This window comes from Ahaetulla prasina, chromosome 1 (assembly GCF_028640845.1).
Source record: "Ahaetulla prasina isolate Xishuangbanna chromosome 1, ASM2864084v1, whole genome shotgun sequence".
Classification (NCBI taxonomy): Eukaryota; Metazoa; Chordata; class Lepidosauria; order Squamata; family Colubridae; genus Ahaetulla; species Ahaetulla prasina.
The window spans coordinates 63,995,198-64,017,208 of record NC_080539.1 but is presented as its reverse complement, the minus strand read 5'-3'; the positions used below and the strand labels follow the sequence as shown (position 1 = coordinate 64,017,208).

At 34.8% G+C, this 22,011-nt stretch overlaps 1 protein-coding gene across 3 annotated transcripts in view; it reads left to right on the top strand.

Moving 5' to 3' along the window:
• CDC42BPA (CDC42 binding protein kinase alpha) overlaps window positions 1–22,011 on the top strand; it is a 150,325-nt gene that overhangs the window by 67,566 nt on the left and 60,748 nt on the right. For all 3 annotated transcript variants that reach the window (XM_058169811.1, XM_058171461.1, XM_058170638.1), the window contains exons 6-12: window positions 6,311–6,404; window positions 8,261–8,461; window positions 9,831–10,079; window positions 10,650–10,729; window positions 13,125–13,291; window positions 15,058–15,180; window positions 21,400–21,533. In XM_058169811.1, the coding sequence (XP_058025794.1) occupies window positions 6,311–6,404; window positions 8,261–8,461; window positions 9,831–10,079; window positions 10,650–10,729; window positions 13,125–13,291; window positions 15,058–15,180; window positions 21,400–21,533 (1,048 nt within the window). The remainder of the gene's footprint in view (window positions 1–6,310; window positions 6,405–8,260; window positions 8,462–9,830; window positions 10,080–10,649; window positions 10,730–13,124; window positions 13,292–15,057; window positions 15,181–21,399; window positions 21,534–22,011) is intronic.

Sequence of the window (22,011 nt, the reverse complement as noted above, 5' to 3'; positions counted from 1 at the left end):
TGTGCTATACTGATGCCATGTGATTGTAATAGTCTGTTGGTGGTTTCTGAAATGTTTTTATCTTTTTTACAGCCTGCGATGGTTGTGCTCTTTGGTTTGAGTGGTAGGGCACTTTTTGATGAAGTTGTATTTTTTTGGAGGGGGCAGAAATGTAGTATAGATGATCTGTTTTCTTTTTCTGATGTTCAGAGTTGCTCTGGTATGTTTTTGCTTGTTTAAATAGTGCTATTACACAGTTTCTCTTGTAGGAGGTTGAGTTATTCCTTTGGTATATATTGTAGGTTACAGCTTTTATTAGGCCCCAAAACTAATTTCTATAGAGAAATGATAGCATACTATGTGACATCTATTTTAGCCGAATTATTAGCAGAATTATTACGGTGCTCAATCAAAACAGAAGAAATGCCTATTAGCATTTTATATCTATTTTGCTCCTAATTTTCATTTCACTTCCGTATTTAAACATATCTAATCCAGGCTGTTTTCTATTCTGCAGAATGCTTCATTAATCAACCAGCTGCAACAACCAGTATTATTTAGTTGGATTATAGAAGTGATCTTTGACTTATGACCATAACTGGGACTTTTAATTGGGACTTATGACCATAACTGGGACATAATTGGGAAGTTGTTGTTTTTCCAAAAGGTCCAGAAGACATGATTTTGTTAGTGAGCCTAGTGGCATGTTTCTGCCGTGGCAGCGGAGGGAGGACTTTGGAAACATGTTTTTTTTTTTTAATGTTGTAAGACATCCAGAGTCACCTATGTATGAGTGAGCAGCCATATAACTTTGTTTAATAGAAATAGAAATAGAACAGAACAGAATAGAATAGAATAGAATTTTTATTGGCCGTGTGATTGGACACACAGCACTTAAACTTATATACCACTTCATAGCATTCTCCAAGCAGTTTACAGAATCAGCAAATTTCCCCCTAACAATCTGGGTCCTCCTAATAATAAATAACTCCCACCGTCACCCATTTTTCCCACTACTCTGTCCTATGGTCACATGTGGCCTCAGTAGACTGGTGGTGTTTGCTTCTTCAATTTTTAAAAAAATGCTGTACCTACTGCTGAATATTTAGTTTTCTTAACTGTTTATGACTGTGAAGTCCTCAAGACATTTTTTGTCTAATTCTTTACCTTGACAACTTGTAGTCTTAGAAATTTTGGGTTTCCTGCACCTTCTGCCTGCACTTCTGCACGATCCACGTCTGTGCTGCAGGTTTCCTGTAGCCAGTTGCAAGGTCACTGGCATTATGGTGGCCATTCATGTTACCACACCTACTGAAGTCCACTTGTCAGTTGTAGGGATCAGGAAGGCTCCTCTTTCTGTTGAAAGAAAGAAGCAGGGACAAGGAAACTCAGTTTCCCTAAATACTACCCTGCCCTTCTGTCTTTTTTCATTGTGGCTTCAGTTCTCCGTTTCTTTTTATAGCAATAGCACGTAGACTTATATACCACTTCATGGTGCTTTTCAGCCCTCTCTAAGCAGTTTTAGAGTCAGCGTATTGCCCCCAACAATCTGCAACCTCATTTTACCGACCTTGGAAGGCTGAATCAACCTTGAGCCGGTGAGAATCGAACTGCCAAACTGCTGGCAGCAGGCAGTAAGCAGAAGTAGCCTGCAGAATCCATTCTAACTGTGCCACCATGGCTCTTTATGTCTGTTTAACTCTGTTCACTTTTCCCACAAGATTGAGAGAAATCTTCTCATTGGCAGCTGCATGGTTTAGTGACTTTTCAGAATTGCAGTGGTGATGAAAAAGTAATTTTTATGATCATTCCTTGCATTTATGACCTTTGCAGGTCTCTAAAGCAAAGGAAAGCTGAAATAAGATCATAAGCATGGTAGCAATTTCATTTAGTGACCGCTTCCACTTAATGACCAAGTTGCTGGTCCCAATATTATCAACTGATATTGATAAGTTGCTGGTCCCAACATGATAAACTTCTCCTAAAACTAAAATCCTACAGCATCTCAGGACCCCTCCACAATTGAATAACAGCTTTCCTGTCAAACAGACAACAAGTGGTAAAAATTGGCAATGCTCTATCAAATCCTGTTCCTGGCAAAAGTGGCATTCCCCAAGGCAGCGTGTTGGACCAACACTCTTCATATTATACATTAATGATCTCTGTGACTATATTACAAGTAATTGTGTTCTCTTTGCTGACGATGTCAAACTATTTAACACCACCAACAATACAGCTACCCTTCAAAAAGACCTTGACTGTATCCAAATGGTCTAAAACTTGGCAACTCCAAATCTCAACCAGCAAATGCTCAGTCTTACATATTGGAAAAAAGAACCTAAACACTAAGTACAAGCTTGATGGACATTACCTTACAGATGACCCCCACCCTGTTAAAGACCTTGGAGTTTTCATATCAAATAATCTAAGTGCCAAAGCCCACTGCAACTACATCGCAAAAAAGGCTTTAAGAGTTGTAAACCTAATCTTGCGTAGCTTTTTCTCCAAAAACACTACACTACTAACCAGAGCATATAAAACATTTGCTAGACCAATTCTTGAATACAGCTTGACTGTCTGGAACCCATACCACATTTCTGACATCAATACAATTGAACATGTCCAGAAATATTTTACAAGAAGAGTTCTCCACTCCTCTGAATACAACAAAATACCTTATGCCACCACACTTGAAATCCTGGGTTTAGAAAATTTAGAACTACGCTGCCTTCGACATGACCTGAGTTTAACTCATAGAATCATCAATTCCAATGTCCTTCCTGTCGAAGACTACTTCAGCTTCAATTGCAACAATACACGAGCAAACAATAGATTTAAGCTTAATGTTAACTGCTCCAATCTTGATTGCAGAAAATATGACTACAGTAACAGAGTTGTTAATACTTGGAATACACTACCTGACTCTGTGGTCTCTTTCCAAAATCCCCAAAGCTTCAACCAAAAATTGTCTACTATTGACCTCACCCCATTTCTAAGAGGTCTGTAAGGGGCGTGCGTAAGAGCACAAGCGTGCCTACCGTTCCTCTCCTATTGTTTCCTTTCATTATATCCAATTAATATAGTTATTACATACTCATACTTATATATATCCTTATATATTGTATAGTTATTTCATGCTTATGCTTATATATACTGTGTGACAAAATAAATAAATAAATAAATAAATTGTGGACCCCAAAAAAAGAGCTTCCTGCACAGGTAGTCATCGATTTACAAAAGTTCATTTAGGGACCATTCAAAGTTACAATAGCACTGAAAAAAAGTTACTTATGACCATTTTTCACACTTATGACTATTGCAGCATCCCCATGGTTATGTGATTTACATTCAGATACTTGATAACTGACTCACATTTATGACTTTGCAGAGTCCCTGAGTCATGAGATCCCCTTTTGCGACCTTCTGATATGCAAAGTCAATGGGGAAACCACATTCACTTAACAACCATGTTACTAACCTAACAACTGCAATGATTCACTTAACAAATGTGGTGGGAAAAGTCATAAAATGGGGCAAAACTCACTTAACATATTTCTCACTTAACAACATAAATTGTGGTCGTAAGTTGAGGACTATTTGTACTTTGCAAAACTCAGTCTTGTTTAGCAACAATAATAAATTGCCTTCAATATATCATCAGTCACAGACCAACTATACTTCACACACTATTAACATGGCCTAAATTAAGCTTGGAAGTAGCTGGGTAAAAATCAGCAACAGGGAAGAATGCCCAGAGTTGTCGTTTCTGAGGTGGAAAAAGATTCAAGAGGAATATGTTGTGATTATGGAAAACGGAGGGTATTATAGCAGCCCAGATTTATTTATTTATTTTATTTATTTATCGTATTTATATACCGCCCTATCTCCCTAGGGACTCAGGGCGGTTCACAGGCAGATAAAAAAGTACAAATAAATACAGAATAAAATAACAATTAAAAAACTTATTCTACACAGCCAAATAATTAAAAAAGCAATATAAATAATAAAACCCATTAAAACCAATATAAATTTAAAATCTAGTCCAGTCCTGCGCAGATGAATAAATATGTTTTAAGCTCGCGGCGGAAGGTTCGGAGATCCGGAAGTTGGCGAAGTCCTGGGGGGAGTTCGTTCCAGAGGGTGGGAGCCCCCACAGAGAAGGCCCTTCCCCTGGGTGTCGCCAAACGGCACTGTCTAGCAGACGGCACTCTGAGGAGTCCCTCTCTGTGAGAGCGCACGGGTCGGTGAGAGGTATTCGGTAGCAGCAGGCGGTCCCGTAAATAGCCCGGCCCTATGCGATGGAGCGCTTTAAAGATAGTTACCAAAATCTTGAAGCGCACCCGGAAGGCCACAGGTAGCCAGTGCAGTCTGCGCAGGAGAGGTGTCACATGGGAGCCACGAGGGGCTCCCTCTATTACCCGCGCAGCCGCATTCTGAACTAACTGAAGCCTCCGGATGCCCTTCAAGGGGAGCCCCATGTAGAGAGCATTGCAGTAATCCAGACGAGACGTCACGAGGGCGTGAGTGGCTAATGGTTTAATGGCTAATAGGTGGGGTGGGGATGTTCTTTGCTAAGACTGATGTTGGATGTAATCGTTTATTTAGTTCTGTACATAGGTCTTTTCACTTGGTTATTGCATTTGTTTTCAAAGTAAAGATCAAGATCACGTGAAGTGTTAATACCACTTTATAATGCCTTGGTAAGGCCACACTTGGAATTTTGCATTCAGGGACCTTGGAAGTCTTCTAGTCCAACTAGACTGGTCCATCTGGTCGCCACGATGTAAAAAAGATGTTGAGACTCTAGAAAGAGTGCAGAGAAGAGCAACAAAGATGATTAGGGGACTGGAGGCTAAAACATATGAAGAACGGTTGCAGGAACTTGGTATGTCTAGTTTAATGAAAAGAAGGACTAGGGGAGACATGATAGCAGTGTTCCAATATCTCAGGGGTTGCCACAAAGAAGAGGGAGTCAAACTATTCTCCAAAGCACCTGAGGGTAGAACAAGAAGCAATGGGTGGAAACTAATCAAGGAGAGAAGCAACTTAGAACTAAGGAGAAATTTCTTGACAGTTAGGACAATCAATAAGTGGAACAACTTGTCTGCAGAAGTTGTAAATGCTCCAACACTGGAAATTTTTAAGAAAATGTTGGATAGCCATTTGTCTAAAATGGTGTAGGGTTTCCTGCCTCGGCAGGGGGTTGGACTATCAGACCTCCAAGGTTCCTTCCAACTCTGTTATTATGTTATGTTAAAGGATGTGTCATTACCCAGATATGATAAGCTATAGTTCTTTTGACCTGTTCTCAGGTCAATGGAAAATTAAACAATAACTGAAGGATTGCTTGCTGCTTCCTCTCCCCATACTCTATGTTATTGATAAGGAATCAAAGTGAACAAATTAATGTAGAATATGACTCATAATGCGTAATGCTGTCACATTAGTATTTACATTATAAGTCTTACCCCTAGATTTGGATTTTTAGTTTGATGTAACTTCCTCTGCTAATAAAGATATCCAGAAAAGGTACTGGAAGCAGCATTTAGAAGCAATAACACCTCTATATTTACAACCAAAATTATGAATTCAGTATGTAGGCAACACTTATTATTATTATTATTAATTATTATTAATTAATAATAATAATTAATAATAATAATTAATAATAATAATAATAATTTATTAATTATTATTATATAATTATAATAATAATAATAATAATAATAATAGGAACTAGAGAAGACACATTAAATAATCAACAACATCATTGAAGGAATAAAGGGAAGAAGAAAACAGTGTACAACAATTATACTTGAATGCACTTACACTTATCTATCATACTCAGTGTATCTTATTTTGAAGCATTATATTTAAAATGATTTTAGTAGTTTAATGTTTATCTATTTTTGTGCCATATTTTAATAAATATTTTTTTTAAATTTACAATGGAATATAAAGTTATTTTTAGAAAGTACTTTATGAAATTGCATGTCAATCTTAAAAGACATTTAGGATCTCCTCACCGACATAGAGCGTATATCCTGTAATATTATTTTTGATACAGCACTTACATGCCTTACCTAAAAGTACAATTACTGCAGTTCACTACTATTATATCAGTAATATGTAAATGTATACAGATTTTAATTGATGCACATTAATTGATAGAAATACATGTGATTCAGATTTCATCAAATCATGATTACTTTGCAATATACATTTTAATTTCAGTTGTCCCCAAAGTGTTTGAAATGCAAAATATTTTATTAGACTTAAACTGATAAAATGACACTTAACATGGAATGACCCAAATGAATTTTGTTCACAGGGATATCAAACCTGACAACATCCTGATGGATGTGAATGGACATATTCGGTTAGCGGATTTTGGTTCTTGTCTGAAGCTGATGGAAGATGGAACGGTAATTTAGATTTTTTTTTTAATAAGCTCAGTTAAAATGTAGCTTCAAACATCTTTAATATTTGATCCTTGTTAACCAATTCAGTTTTGGGATTATATTTGATAAAAGAAAAGTTGTTGGTTGCTAAATTATCCTTTTTGAGCAATTGTGTTAGAGCTATAACAGAAATCCATTTTAATTCTTCTGGCTGGATATACTATAAGACTCATTCACTTTGCAGTCCTTTTATGTTCCTTCACCAAATATCTTACTTCATTGTCCATAAATATTTAATAATTCTCATTATCCTGTGACACTTCCATTTTTATAGTATTTATATAGTTCTATATCATAGTATCTTCTGCCAACCTAGCAGTTCGAAAGCACGTAAAAAATGCAAGTAGAGAAATAGGGACCACCTTTGGTGGGAAGGTAACAGCGTTCTGTGCGCCTTTGGCATTGAGTCATGCTGGCCACATGACCACGGAGACGTCTTTGGACAGCGCTAGGAAGACAAAGTATCCTTTTTGGTGTCATAGGGGTCTGTTATAGCTGGCAATTAATCACATGAGAATTGGTGTATCAGGTACAACATTAATGTCAATATGCCAAATATAACGGAATAATGTAATTTGTATTCTTTGATAGCTACTATTATAACCATGATATTTTGACTGCATTGCTGAAATAAATATGGAGATGAGTGTGTAAACATTTCCTTTCTTCATTTGTGTAATGATTTTTTTAAAAGTTTCTTACAATGTAGCACTGTGACTGGGCAGTTTTACAAAATTTGTGTACTTTAAAGCTCTGTTATTTTAACTACAGCCATTTAGAATTGTATCACAGAATACAAATATACCATACCATCCTGGAGAACTTTCCTTCAGTTTCTTATGTAACTTTCCAATATTTTAGTGTAGCATGGGTTGCAGAGTAACATGTAGTTCTGTGCTCCTTTCTATAGATTTTGTGTCCTTAAACAACAAAGATAGGTATTAAAAATACCTGAAATCAGTTTTACTTTTTTTTGCTGTTAATTAATAGAACTTGATTTTATTATTAAAGAATTTTATTTAGTAATAATGAACAAATATATCTATTCAGATACTTCCAAGCATGTCTTTTGAATATTTTAGCATTTTAAAATATAAAAACTTTCTAATCCTACTTACTCCTTCTTACTGACTCAAACCTGTAATTTTTCTTGCAGTCTATCTCATGTCTTCTCTGTGATTTATGTTGTCTCACTATGTTTGAATGTTATTTGTATATGCTCTCCTGATCCCTAGCCTTGAATATTGACTCTAGATCATCTTCTTTTTTTAAAAGTGTCAGAAACATGTGATAAAATATCAAAATATTCTAAAAATACAGCTACTTGGTTTCTGCCAAATCTATGATAAAATCCAGAGCCCACTTCTGTCTGTTTGCAGCTATATTGTGTTGTAGTATTTCCTAGCCATAACTCATAATTAAGTTAAATATCTAGTTCTATATCACTTGCTATTATTATTATTTTTTGTTTACATCATTCCCAAGTCCTGGCAAAATATTTTAGATTTTTGATAAAAGTGAAAATGTGGAAAGTTTGTTAATACACTCTTTCAGTATTTAATACAATCTGGAAGAAATACAAGATTGTATATTGATGTGGAATTTTTCTTCACTGCAAGTTCAGGAACAAGATTACAGCTATAGCTACTAAATGCCAGATTGCTAGTAGGATTTTTAATCTGTCATGGTGGAAAACATTCTTTAATTCCATCTACTGAAACCTATCATTACTTTAAATATAAATGGATCTGTTCCTATACATATAGAAACAGATATAGTGTTATTGGGAATGTTTCATTGTGAAATAATAATCCTTACAGGTTCAGTCTTCAGTGGCAGTTGGAACACCAGATTATATCTCTCCAGAAATTCTGCAAGCCATGGAAGATGGGAAAGGGAAATATGGTCCTGAATGTGATTGGTGGTCCCTTGGTGTTTGCATGTATGAAATGCTTTATGGAGAAACACCTTTTTATGCTGAATCTCTGGTGGAGACATATGGAAAGATAATGAACCACAAAGTGAGTGAGCGCTCCTTTTCTGTAGAAATGAATGACAGCATCCAAATAATCTTTGAATTGTTTTGCTTAGCGATTCATTTATATTTATTTCTGCCTCTATTTTATATATTTCCTTTTAAAATGCCCTGAGCATTTCTTATGGCAGGTCATGATAGAAAATAGTAAAAGGTACACCAGATTATGAAGCTGCTGTAAATTAATTCAGTTAAGATATTTCTTTGAATTAATTAAAGAGCCATGGTAGTGCAGTGGTGAGAATGCAGTACTGCAGGCTACTTCCACTTATCACCAACTGCCAGCAGTTTGGCAGATCAAATCTCACCATGCTCAAGGTTGACTCAATTTTCCATCCTTCCAAGGTCGGTAAAATGAGGATCCAGATCGTTGGGGGCAATATGCTGACTCTGAAAACTGCTTAAAATGGCTGTAGAGCACTATGAAGTGGTATATAAGTCTTAAGTGCTGTTGCTATTGCTATTGAATGGACTTTGGGTGAAATCTAAAGAAATGGATTTTCTAGTGAAACAGCTTCTGAAAATGGATTAGATGGAGGGAATAGTGTCTTCTCCTGTCCTATATAAGTTTCCATGTGTCCAGAAGAATGAAAAAAATAGGAAAAGATCATTAGTGCAAACAAATATTGTTGTGAGGTTGAATTTCACCTTCTGAATTCTGTTTTTTAGTGCAGCCTCCAAAATTGCAGATAGAAATGCTTCATTTCATGTGACAAAAGAATAAATAACATTTTAGGGCAGTATTCCTATTAATTGTACTGAGTTAATTTAATAAGTACTATTTTATCCTTGTTAAAAGAAGTTCAGTCTTTATTGCAACTAGACTGAATCTGTTAATTTTGGTTTTTCTTCATTTGTTTCTGCCTCGTCAATTAGTTTACAAGAATAGTATGATCTCAGATTTTTACACATCTTCCTGCAAATTTCATTTCATGTACTCCTTATTTTTTATGGTGCATTTCCTAGTATGCATATCTTTTTTCAAGGCAGGTACTGTATCTCTGATATAAAATATTCTGTGCATATTTCCCCAAAACACATATTTTATGAATTCCTAAATGCATAACAAAATTCTAAAAACTCTCGATTTCAACATACAAGTGTTGAAAATTTCTTACCAATTTGTGCTTATATTTCTGAATAAATTTATTACTGAAGACACTTCCTTGGAGAAAGTGGTAACTCACATTATGTGGCAATATATTTGTACTTGATAAATTTCTGATGGAAGATATAAATGTACCCATACAGAACTTATGGGGTTTTGCTTCTTGGGTTGGGGTGGTTAGTTTATGTTTTTTTTGTAAAGTAGTAAGCATTTGTTTATTAATTAGCATTCTTTTTTTTCTTTTAAGGAAAGATTTCAGTTTCCTGCCCAAATGACAGATGTGTCTGAAAATGCCAAGGACCTAATTCGAAGGCTTATCTGCAGCAGAGAACATAGACTTGGGCAGAATGGAATAGAAGACTTTAAAAGCCACCCATTTTTTTCAGGGATTGACTGGGATAACATTCAGAACTGTGAAGCACCTTATATTCCTGAAGTCAGCAGTCCAACAGATACTTCAAATTTTGATGTAGATGATGACTGTTTAAAAAATTCTGTAAGTAATAGAGGAGAGTGTCTTTTAATATGTTAGAATCAGACTGATATTTGTGTATTTATGTATAAAATTTCTATCTTACTTTTTACTAATACCCCAATGATTATTTAAAATAGGCAGTAAATGAAATACGTAACAAACAAACAAATAAGTAAATAAAAATTACTGATTGACACTACTATCAAAATTTATGTCCATTGGGTCACAAAAAATGGAAAGTAACTGAACAATAAGAAGCTTCCATTAATTTCTAAAATAAGTAAAAATGTCAATCAGACACTCCAAAAAAGACAGATTTTCTTTTTCTTGGTTTTTATTGTTTTCTCAGCATTTTGTTCTGTACTTTTGGTGATGTAAACATTGCTGGAAATAAGAAGCATAGAACCAGAATTACTTTTATGCTACCATAAATGATCAAGGAAGCCAGCGGTCTTGTTTCTGTGATAGCCTTTTCAAATCTGCTACTTTTTCTGAACCAGAATACCCATTGTGCTAATTTTACCTGAAATTAATACAAATGGATTAACCTTTTCTAAATTAGTAAACTCTTCTTGTTCCTTTAAAATTCAGGAGACAATGCCGCCGCCAACACATACTGCATTTTCTGGCCATCACCTGCCATTTATAGGATTCACATATACAAGTAGCTGGTAAGTGACCAGTTTGTTTATACTAAATCATACTAGAATAGCTCAAATATTTTGTGATTTAAAAATAAAATAGAATTAAATGCAAGTATTTCCTTGCATTATTTGCTAATATTTGTTTCTGTAATGTGTGCATTTTACATGAAAATTTTGAACCAGTTGTAGTACAAAATTCATACATTCAATGGCACATTGTTTCCATCTTCATAGAAAGTACAGATTGTATAATAAAACTGCACACCAGACAAAATTCCTAATGTTAGTCCAATATATTGGTTATATCCAGTTATATCCAATATATAGTTCTTGTTGGTTGTTTCCTCTGTCTAGAATAATAATAAAGGTAGAGGAGTCCCTGCAGATTTTACTCCATTAGTTATTGCCAACTGAGGGGTTAGGGCTTATCTCCATTTCAAGGCCATGAGCCAGCACTTCCTGAAGACATTTCCATGGTCATGTGGCCAGCATGACATCATAGATCGCTGTTACCTTCCTGCCAAAGTGGTACCTATTTATCTACTTTTATTTGTATGCTTTCAAACTGCTAGGTTGGCAGGACCTGGGGCGAGGATGGGAGCTCATCCCATCATGTGGCACTCAGGTCTCGAACCTGGGCTGCTGGCTTTCCAGCTGATAACCCAGTGTCTTAACCACTGAGCTACCATGCTGACCCACCTAGAATAATAGGTAGAATGCAAAATATTAAAAGGCCAAAACTGAAAGGAATTTTTTAATGGTTAGAGACAAACATAATAGTTGTTTTGCAATGGTACTGCAATGGATTTCTGGCTGATAGAATACAGGATTTACACAGTTGGGCAAGTTTATATCATAGATCATTTCCTTACCTGCTTTGTCTAAGTATATAAAATGCTGCTTAAAAATTTGTGAATCTTTTTTGATTTTTTTTTAATTTCTGCATAAATATGACTTAAAATACAATCTGTTCTCCATACAAGCCCTAAAACTATATAAAGAAAGCCCAATTAACCAAATAATAATAATAATAATAATAATAATAATAATAATAATAATAATAATAATAATAATAATAATAATAGTTTAATTTTTAAAATCAAGTCAAAATCTTAATTGTTTTATTGAATGTGTAGCAAAATAATGTGAACATCTAGAATTATCAGTTCATTTGAAGGAAAAAAAATTAGAGTCAGGTATTTCAATCAATGGGAATCTAGTAATCAGGTATGAGTGCAGAAGTCCTGCTTTGTTTAAAGACTATTCACTATTGAAGTCTGATCTTCATAATGCAGGTATGTGGGTATGAGTCATGATTTGAAAAAAAAGAGAAATTTCTACAGTTCCCTGAAAAGCAAGTGTTGATATTCATTAGGCTGGAAAAGATTATAAAACTATTTCCAAAGAATTTGGACTCCTCCAGTCCACTGTCAGCAGATTTTGTACAACTGAAGGCAGTTCAACACCATTGTTACCCTCCCTAGGAGTAGTCAACCAACCAAGATCACACTAAGAGCAAGGCATATAATATCTTGGAAAGTCTTGAAGAATTTTAAAAGGAGTTGATGTCTAAGGAACTAAAGGCCTTAGGAACTAAAGAAATGAAATGACCAAGTCCAAATCCTGATGTTAATCCTATAGAGATATTGTTGAAAGACCTGAGGTAGACAGTTCATGAGAGGAAACATATTAACATTCCTGAGTTGAAGCTTTTCTGCAAGGAAGAAGGGGTTTAAATTCCTCCAGGCTGATGTGCAGAAGTGATCAACTGAAAGCAAAGATTCACATCATTTGAATCATTTCCCGCAATAAATCAATGAACAAGTACAATGTGTTTGACTCATTTCTTTAATTTGGTTCTGTTTATTTAGTTTTAGGACTTGTATTCTTGGACTTGTATGGAGAATGTGTTTTAGGTCATATTTTTGCAGAAATATTGAAAATTCAAAAGGTTTCACAAACCTTTTGGCATCACTGCATAATTGGAGATATTTTAAGAGTATGCCTAAGTATCTGGGTAATTTTTAGTTATTTTTTTCTACTGACAGAGCTATTTCATTGCTGGAATGGGAAGAGGTGACAAAACTATTCTCTTCCCTCCTTATGATTGTCGTCATTTAAAATTGACTCTGGATATTTGGAATATCATCAGAAGTCAATTTAGAAGGTAATAAGAGGGAAGAGAGACAATCTTTGTGAGTGGATTTCATTAGAATGTTCAAGTAGATTTCTACTTGAATTATGTTGGATTTCAATTGCCAGTTATGGTGGCTTCATGAATACATTTGCAAAAAACTGTACAATAAAGAGACCTAACTGCTTTGTTTTCTGTTGAAATGTATATATGAGCTTTTAATTATCCTAATATGAAAGTCATAAAGATCATGTTAAAATGTTCTAAACCTGATAACTATCTTCTCAGTGTCCTTTCGGATCGTAGTACTCTAAGATTTGCAGCTGGGCAACGTGTAATGGAACTTGATGCCAATGTTCAAAGAACACTAGAAGATACCTTAGCTACAGAAGCATATGAGAGACGAATAAGACGTTTAGAGCAAGAAAAGCTGGAACTTAGCAGAAAACTTCAAGGTATTCCTATATAAAGTATACATGACTATCTGTTTAAGTCAATTTTGGATTCCATGACTTATGTGGTGGAAAGACTTATATTACTACATTTTCAGTAGAAACAGTATTTGAAAACATTCCGCATATAACTGGACATTAATTTACTGTGGTATAGTCAGTGTCACAGCTTAGTAATAATTTGGATGAAAAGAACATATTTTACAAGTAGAAATTACAATAAATTATTAATATTTTGATATTGCAAAGACAGCTGAACATATAGCCAAGGTATTATTAAGACATTTGCAGAATGAAAAGAAGTAAAGTAAAATGACAATGTATTGAGCAAAATTGAGCAAAATTAAAACCAAGTCAGGCCCAATCCATGGCTTACAACTTTAGAATATGTGGAAAATTGTTGTTGGAGAACAAGTGACCCCTAGGGCTTTATGAAGGTATTTTTCTGGAGGATCAGAGAATACAGTATGGAAGAACTTGAAGAAACATATAAATGAGAGTATTTTAATATTGAAATGAAAGATTTAAAAATAATTCAGAAACAAAAACCAAATGAGACAATTAAAAGAGAGAACTGCTGAGTAATGTTGGTTAGACTGAGTATGAAATTGAGAACATAAAAATAGTTTAAGAACTGAAATTGATAGAGGATGGAAATTCTATGCAAGGTAACAAAAATGTGCATAAGGAGTTTTACATTGTAGGTTACACAAAAAGTTCAAATGTTGGATTGAACAAAAAAACCTGTAGTCTAGATTTCTTTCCGATTATGGAGAGGTTTGTACTGAATACTTGCTTAGCCTGGCTTATGATTTGTAGAAAGAATCTAGCTTACATAACTTCCATGAAGTTCTGTTCATTTATTCCCTTAATGCAATTTGATCTTTTTTTAGACACTTAAGAATGTAACAAAATAATATTTTAGTTTCCATTGCTTCCCAAAGGGATACAGTATAGGAGGCTTCAACTTTTTCAGTTTCCCCTTCTCTTGCCAGCAAATCACTCCTTTAAGATTGATTTACAGCATTGGTTTTCTATGTTCTATGTTTCTATATTGAAATAGCAATAGCACTTAGACATATGTACTGCTTTATAGTGCTTTATAGCCCTCTCTAAGCCATTTACAGAATCAGCATATTGCCCCTCAAAATTTGGGTTCTCATTTTACCCATCTCAGAAGGATGGAAGGCTGAGTCAACCTTGAGCCTAGTGAGATTTGAACTGCCAAATTGTAGTCAGCCGGCAGTCAGCAGAAGTAGCCTGCACCCTAACCACTGAACCACCTCAGTACTCAGTACCACAGTGGTAAATGCTGGTAAGCAGTGAGTTTTCCCCCTATGATTGGGCAAATGGTGGTATCCATTCAGGAAGATTTGCCCACCACCACCACCACCAGTGAGCAGTATGTGGCTGCAGTTAGTTGTTTTTCTACAATTTACCTACCTATTGGACAGTAGTTACAGAAAAGCACAAATGCTATCAGTTGGTAAATTAGTTAACATACTGTTTTTTTAAAAATAGGATTAATGTGATAGTGTAAGATTCATTTTCTTACTGTTCTTGATCACTAGAAAAAAGTGAAGGTCAGTTCCTTATAGAAGTTCAAAAAGTTTGGCATGACAGAAAGTCTTATAGAATCTTTAGATTGGGGTCCAAAAATTGTCAGGCCATAGATCCTTGTTGGATACCATATTATGATTTTGAAAGGCCAAAACCTATAGATTGAAAATTTTGAATGCTGTCTTACATCTTCCTTGCTTTTTTTAAAGAGTCTACACAAACAGTCCAGGCCCTACATTATTCAACTGTAGATGGTCCATTAACAGCAAGCAAAGATTTAGAAATTAAAAGCCTGAAGGATGAAATTGAAACATTGAGAAAACAAGTCACTGGTAAGTACCAATATTTAATATTGAAAACATTACTAATTCTTTTCTAGTTTTTGTGTTTTGCTCAAACGAACAACAGTTTACTTCACAAATGTTTCAACTGTTATATTTATCATCCAATGTAAAATGTCAACAGATAAACCTTACTTATCAATTGCTTCATGCAGCGACTGTTTGAAGTTAAAATAGTGTTGAAAAAATAATTGCAACCAAGGTGCACACATGACTTTCATAGCAACTCTCTCTAAGTCATGTGTTTGCATTACAGTCAGTTAGCATGCATTGATCTATGACCCATTTTTTTCCCCTTCACAGAGCAGAGAGAGTGCCTAAAATGGTGACCTCTTTAGATAATCTTTCCTGTCTCTTCTTTTTTTCCCTCCCCTCTAAAGAATAAAGAAATTGGAGAGAAAGGGTTTACAAGAGAGTTCATTACATTGGCATCCTTCAGTCTCAAAAGACTATGGTATTGTGCTCTGGAAAGAGGTCCTAAAACAGCATCTAGTGTGACTAAAAAGGCCAATCCGTGAGTGGCAATCCCTTCCACACTGAGTGCAGATACATTCTGTTCCCTGCCCGGCCCCCAGTTTTCATTGGTTAGTAAGTAGGCACATAATGGGGAATACACATTAAAAGGCATGCAGTAATGCTGACTATTTACCAACCAGATAGCCTAAAGTTAATTAGTTAACTCCCTTTTTGCCAATTATCCTAATACTGGGGTGAGCATTCCAACTTTTTCACATTCATTCTTAACAATTTCTTTGCTTTCATTCCTGTTCCTCTGGTTCCCTATCAGTGAAGAAATCATTGAAACTTACTAAAGTGTTTCCTTGCTTCATTTCTTCTTATAAAGCCATACAATCAAACTGCATTTTCCACTTTACTATTTATAACTTCGGCATTCTATTCTCCAATCACCAAGCAGCATGTCTTACTTGCATGTTCTGTTGATTTTATATTGAATTTGATTATTAAATTAGTCAACTTCATTGTCTTCTACATTCGTGGTTGGAGCATAAACACTGATAACTGAAGGCTGTCCTGCAGTTGATTTGGTCAACTGACTGCATTTACCTAAATACATTGTACCTAAATACTGTCTTTGCTATATAGCCTTCTTGATGATGAAAACAACACTATCCTTTTGGGGGGTGGGGGGGTTGTGGCCAGTAAGCAGTATGATCTTTTGACTGAAAATATCCAGTTTTAGTTCTTTCCAATTCAGTGATATGTAAGATATCAGCATGTAGCCAGTTCATTTTATCTGTCACAATGTTAAGCTTTTCCAGTTCATCTTTCACATTCCATGTTCCCTCTGTATTTCAGTTTTGCCAACTCCAGATTTTCTTTCCCTGCATGGCAATATCCAAAAAGTTTTAACATAGTTGTATCATAAACCCTATTGTTGCTCCAAAAAAAAAAAACCACCCTTGATTATTCCTCAGTAGCATGTTAAGAGCTTCTCAACATAAGGGACCCATCATCAACACTACATTGCAAGTCATTTTATCTTGTCTCTCAATGTGATTTGTTTGATAAAATACAGGAGTGATTTACATTACCTTTGTCCCACGCAATATGAAATGATGTTTTGCCATTTTTGCCAGAGTCTTTTGATGGCAAGATGGGTGGCATATAAATATAATAAATAACTTGACAGTAAAACAATAATGTGTCTCTAGCATCTTTCTATATATGAACCATGGTGGCACAGTGGTTAGAATGCAGTATTGCAAGCTAATTCTGCCAACTGCCAGGAATTCGATTCTGACCAGCCCAAGATGGACTCAGCCTTCCATCCTTCTGAAGTTGATAAAATGAGGACCCAGATTGTTGGGGACAATATGCTGACTCTGTAAACCGCTTAGAGAGGCTGTAAAACACTGTGAAGCGGTATATAAATCTGAGTTCTATTGGTATTGCTAAATATCTGCTGTCCAATATAGGTGCTTATCTGGGATAATTTTAATGCCTTGGGTTGTTCTACGTGGATATTTTTGGCATATCCTCCAGCATTCTTTACTGTCGCTACAAGGATAGCCCCTTTATCACAATAATATATCACTGCAGGACTTGTGGGCTTATTTTTTATATTTTAGCATGGTAATGGTGACTTCTTTGCTGAATTAATGTAATACCATTTGCATTTCATTTAGATTCTGTGTTCAGATTAGTACACCTATCTCAAAAATGGTAAAGAAAGAGATAAAATGAAGAAATGAGGGTGCCATTATTACTAGAATACATCCAGGTTAGCAAATAAGATGATAACAAGTGGGCATGGTAAAATTTGCTGTCCTGAATAGAAGCATGGAGTGTATTGTTTGTTCTTTTATTTTCTGCTATTATAAAATTAAGGATTCTAGGTCACATTGGAATTCACTAATGGCAAAAAGATAGATGAGAACTCTTATTACACAAGTCACTATAATAAAGCATTTAATAATTACTAGCTTTAAAGGGAGATTTTATAAAACCATCAATAAATCATACTCAAAGTAGAGGTTCTAATTCTTAATTCTGTTCCCTGTGATTTCCATATATGGAGTTTTGCATTTTCATAATAGCATATCTAGAATATTTCAAGCCTAATATTTTGGGTGAGAGTCTCACCCAAATCTGTACAGGGAAGAAGAAAAGGAGCTGCCTCTGCAAATTCTTCCATTATTTTTTAACCAACTTCATCTAAAGTTTAGATTCAAACCTTTAAAGTTTAGATTTCAAAACTCAAAAACAATATTTAAAACAATCAAATTAATTTAAAAGATTTGGATGAAAGGAAAGATTAAGACTTCCTTTTTAACACAGAAAAAATGAAGGTTAAGTATACCTTCTAAGGGAATGCATTCCATAATTTGGTCATGCTATGAGAAAAAGCTCTCTCTTGACAAGTTAGCTTCTATTATCGCAAGCATCTTTGAGATAGTTTCATAGCTGTTACTCAGATATTCAGGCCCTGAGCATTTTAAGGGATTTGAAAATCAAAAACTCTTGAATTGTCCCTATATTAATTTATCAAGATTAACATAGTATGATCTTAGTAGTTTTGTGAAAGTTAGTATCAGAACTCAGGAATATGATAGTACCTTTATTGACTAATAGATTTGATTAAGAGGAATAAGCTTTTCTGAACCTTTTAGTAAGCTGCTAGTTGGAAAAGGTTCTACAGATTTCTGATTACTTAGTATCTGTAATAGTGCCCAGAACTATTTTCATTGTGCAGGTGTTGCTAATGACAGAGCCAGTTTGGTATAGTGATTAAAGATACTAGCCTAGAAATTGTGAGTTCTTGGCCTGCCATGCCATAGGCAAAAGCCAGCTAGGTATCTTTGAGTCAGTCACTTTCTCTTAGCTCTGTGAAGAAGGCAATGGCAAACCACTTCCAAAAATGTTGCCAAGGAAAGTGCATTGTCCATGCAGTTGCCAAGTATCCAGTCTGACTGGAAGGCATAAAATCAATCTGTCTTAGTGTCATCACCTTAGCTGCTCAATTTTGCATGACAGAGCTTCCAGACATTCTTCAAGAATAGTCTTAAATAGTCTTAACAGTGATTTAGCCAAGGCTTTGGTATTCATTGCCAGATCCAAATAGCTATAGAAAAATTACAGTAGATGCACTGTAACAACTGTGGCATCAAGGAGCACTTCCAGACTACGGACCTATATTTTTAAGGGAAGGGGGAATTATTATTGCTTAATACAGTGTAAGCCGCCCTGAGTCTTTGGAGAAGGGTGGGATATAAGTTCAAATTAAAAAAAAATTATTAACTCGTTATTAACTGAGAATTGTGGATTGTTAAGCAAGTCCTTCGGGAGAAGGGTGGGATATAAGTTCAAATTAAAAAAAAATTATTAACTCGTTATTAACTGAGAATTGTGGATTGTTAAGCAAGTATTTGTCCCAATTCAGATCATTCCAGGCTTGATCCCTTTGTGCCCCGAGTAAGGTAAAGACTGTCTCCAACTTAGCCCACTCGCCTATCTTCCACCACATTTCTCCCTGCCTTGTGGGGCAGCAAGCATCCCTAGAACTACGTGGCTCTAAGGCTGCTTGCCACACTCTGGAAAGCAGCAGCTGCCTGAGTCAGTCCCAGCCGCAGTCACCCTTGCCTCTCTGCACTTTAAGACCTATGTGTCTCTGCACTCTGCTGTCTGTAGACTGCAAGACTAAACGTTATGAAATGCAGTTGAAATATTCCCATATTTTTATGAACAGCACAGTAAAAAAAACCTAGATTTTTTTCTATTTGAAATTTCAAATAGCTTCTGTCTTATTCCTTGTTCCCAAGAAAATGATCTGTCAGCATCTTGGTAATATGTCTGAAGCAAAAATAAATGGATGGTTTAGGATAAATTAGGTTCAAGATATTATACATAATGAAAATGAATGGTGTAACATTCTGTATGCTTTGTTTATTTATTTTAAGTGACTACTAATTTGTTTTAAAAATAAAAGCTTGGGGAGTAGATTCCTTTTGCAGTTTCAGAAATAATAAATAAATGTAATAAATACTATATTGAATTAGAACTTTAATTATTTAATTTATCTTCCTTTAATTAGGAGTAATTAAAGTCAACTATGTATAATAAGAGTGTGAACTACAAAATTTTGTCTTGAGTAAGGAAACACTTCTGCTCATTTTAAGAACATGCACACAAAATACTAAGCACCCTTCAATTTAATTTGCTAAATTATACACCAAAGCTTTTGGCTTAGACAGTATCTCACCTAACTGCTATGTGTAAATGTTATGTAATCTGTCTTATTACATTTTTCTTAAGAGAAAATAATAGCATAACCTGCGTTACAACTTGTGATTCTGAATTACATGAAGATGAATATCATGAAATTAACAGTTGCAGAGAAGAATTTCATGTTTACTTAGTCAAGGGTCTGAATTCAAAGTTTATTTGTAGAAATTCGAATGTTTTTCCTTATTTAGAATTAAGTTTACCAACATTAAGACTAAATATTGTGGGTTCTGTTGTTTCAACATACAAAGAGCATATTTATTCCTAGTTACTTTATTTTCCATGTGAAGCCCAGTTATTATCTCTGCATATTCAGCCTGCTCATGTTTTCATATCTCTTGTCCTCTGATACTATATTCTGAAGTAACAGAAATAAGTAAGATTGAGGCAAAATTCCACAACCAACCAAATTATTCAGATATTAACTGTATTTTGTATGTGTTTTTCTAAAAACAACACCCATGGGTTGATATTATATCAAAAATAATAAAGAAAATGTTAAGAAAGCATAAGGGCCCCATTATGGTTTCTTCTAGGTAGAAATTCTTTATTTTTTTCTGTTCAGCTTTATTTCTCATCAGTATAGAATAGATATTTCAGCTATCTACTAGACATTTGCCACAGTTAATGTCTCATTTTATAAGATTGGATTCAGGATGTAATGATATTGTTTCCTGTTCAGTCTGTGGGCCTTTTGACAACTAATATAGCACTTTTTAAATAAATCCCTTTTGTTTTTTTAATTCAGATTATTCATATTACTATGCACACAAGATATATCAGAGAAATATGTCTCCCACTAGAATTACCCACTAGAACTAGGATATGTTTATACTTTATCTTTAGAAGTTTCATACACCTAGGATCTGTAACCCCCCACCTAGGGAAGGTCATCTCATACCCTTTATTAATGATCTTCCATAAAATTTGGACATTTCTGTTTAAAAAGGCCTTTATTGAATAGGAAGTTCAATAATTGATTGTTTTTAATTGATCTTTGAAGAAAGAAAATTGTGATCAACCTGGAGTTTTTAAATTAAAACTTTATAATTATTTTTAAAAATGCCAAGCTCCCTAGGGAACAGTATCCCACTTCTATAAAATAATACAGAGGTGAAATTCTCACCATGGCATTGGAGGGAATTCTCAGATCTAGGAAGAGAAAATCTAAAATTAGCAAAATTGGCCACAAAGCCCACACTAATCCCTAGCCTTAGTCTGGAGCTCATTTTACAGAAGATACAATTTGAAGAAGAAATGGAGACAGGATCACTTACCTCTCATTTTAACTGGCAGAAAGTCCTGCTACAGTAATCAGCACTTCACACATACAAACTGACAAATAGTACCTAAACATTCAACTCTTCTGGGAAATTGGAATAAATGATGGGTCCTTTTTGTTGCCCAAAGTGAGCAGTAAGGCTTCTATTTTAGTGTTTTATATTTCTCAGTAATTTTCTCTTGTAGATTCTGGGCGATTAGAGCAGCAACTTGAAGAAGCCAGTTCTGCACAAAGAGATTTAGAAGATGCTACCAGGCACATCAAAACTTATGAGAAGCAAATGAAAGCACTAAAGCAAGAGCGGGATGATCTTAATAAGGTACAAAAAATCTGATCAACATTTTTATTTCCATTTTAGTTTTAGAAAGCTTCACTTCTATATTCAATCATCTTAATATAGCCACACAGCAATCACATTTTAAACCACTTCAGGAGCTTACTGCTATGTTTATATAAAAAGCTTTCTTAAACTCGGGTAATATTGTTCATTATGGGGTAGGTCATGGAAAAACTATACCAAAGTAATAGATACAAAGTTTGAGAATAATGATATAAATAACATTCGGACATCCTGTGTTTGTGTGAATGTGTTATATTGCGCAGAGAGAAAGGAGAATATTTGAATTTGGTAAATCTGCAAATTAACCTTGGAAGTTAAATTATCTAGTAAAAGCCACTATGAAAATCTGTGATAAAACATTTTAAAGTAATTTAAATTAATATACAATCCATTATATACAACCCAAAGTAATTTTGTTGCTTGTATCCTTATGATTTATATTGATATTGATTGTTTC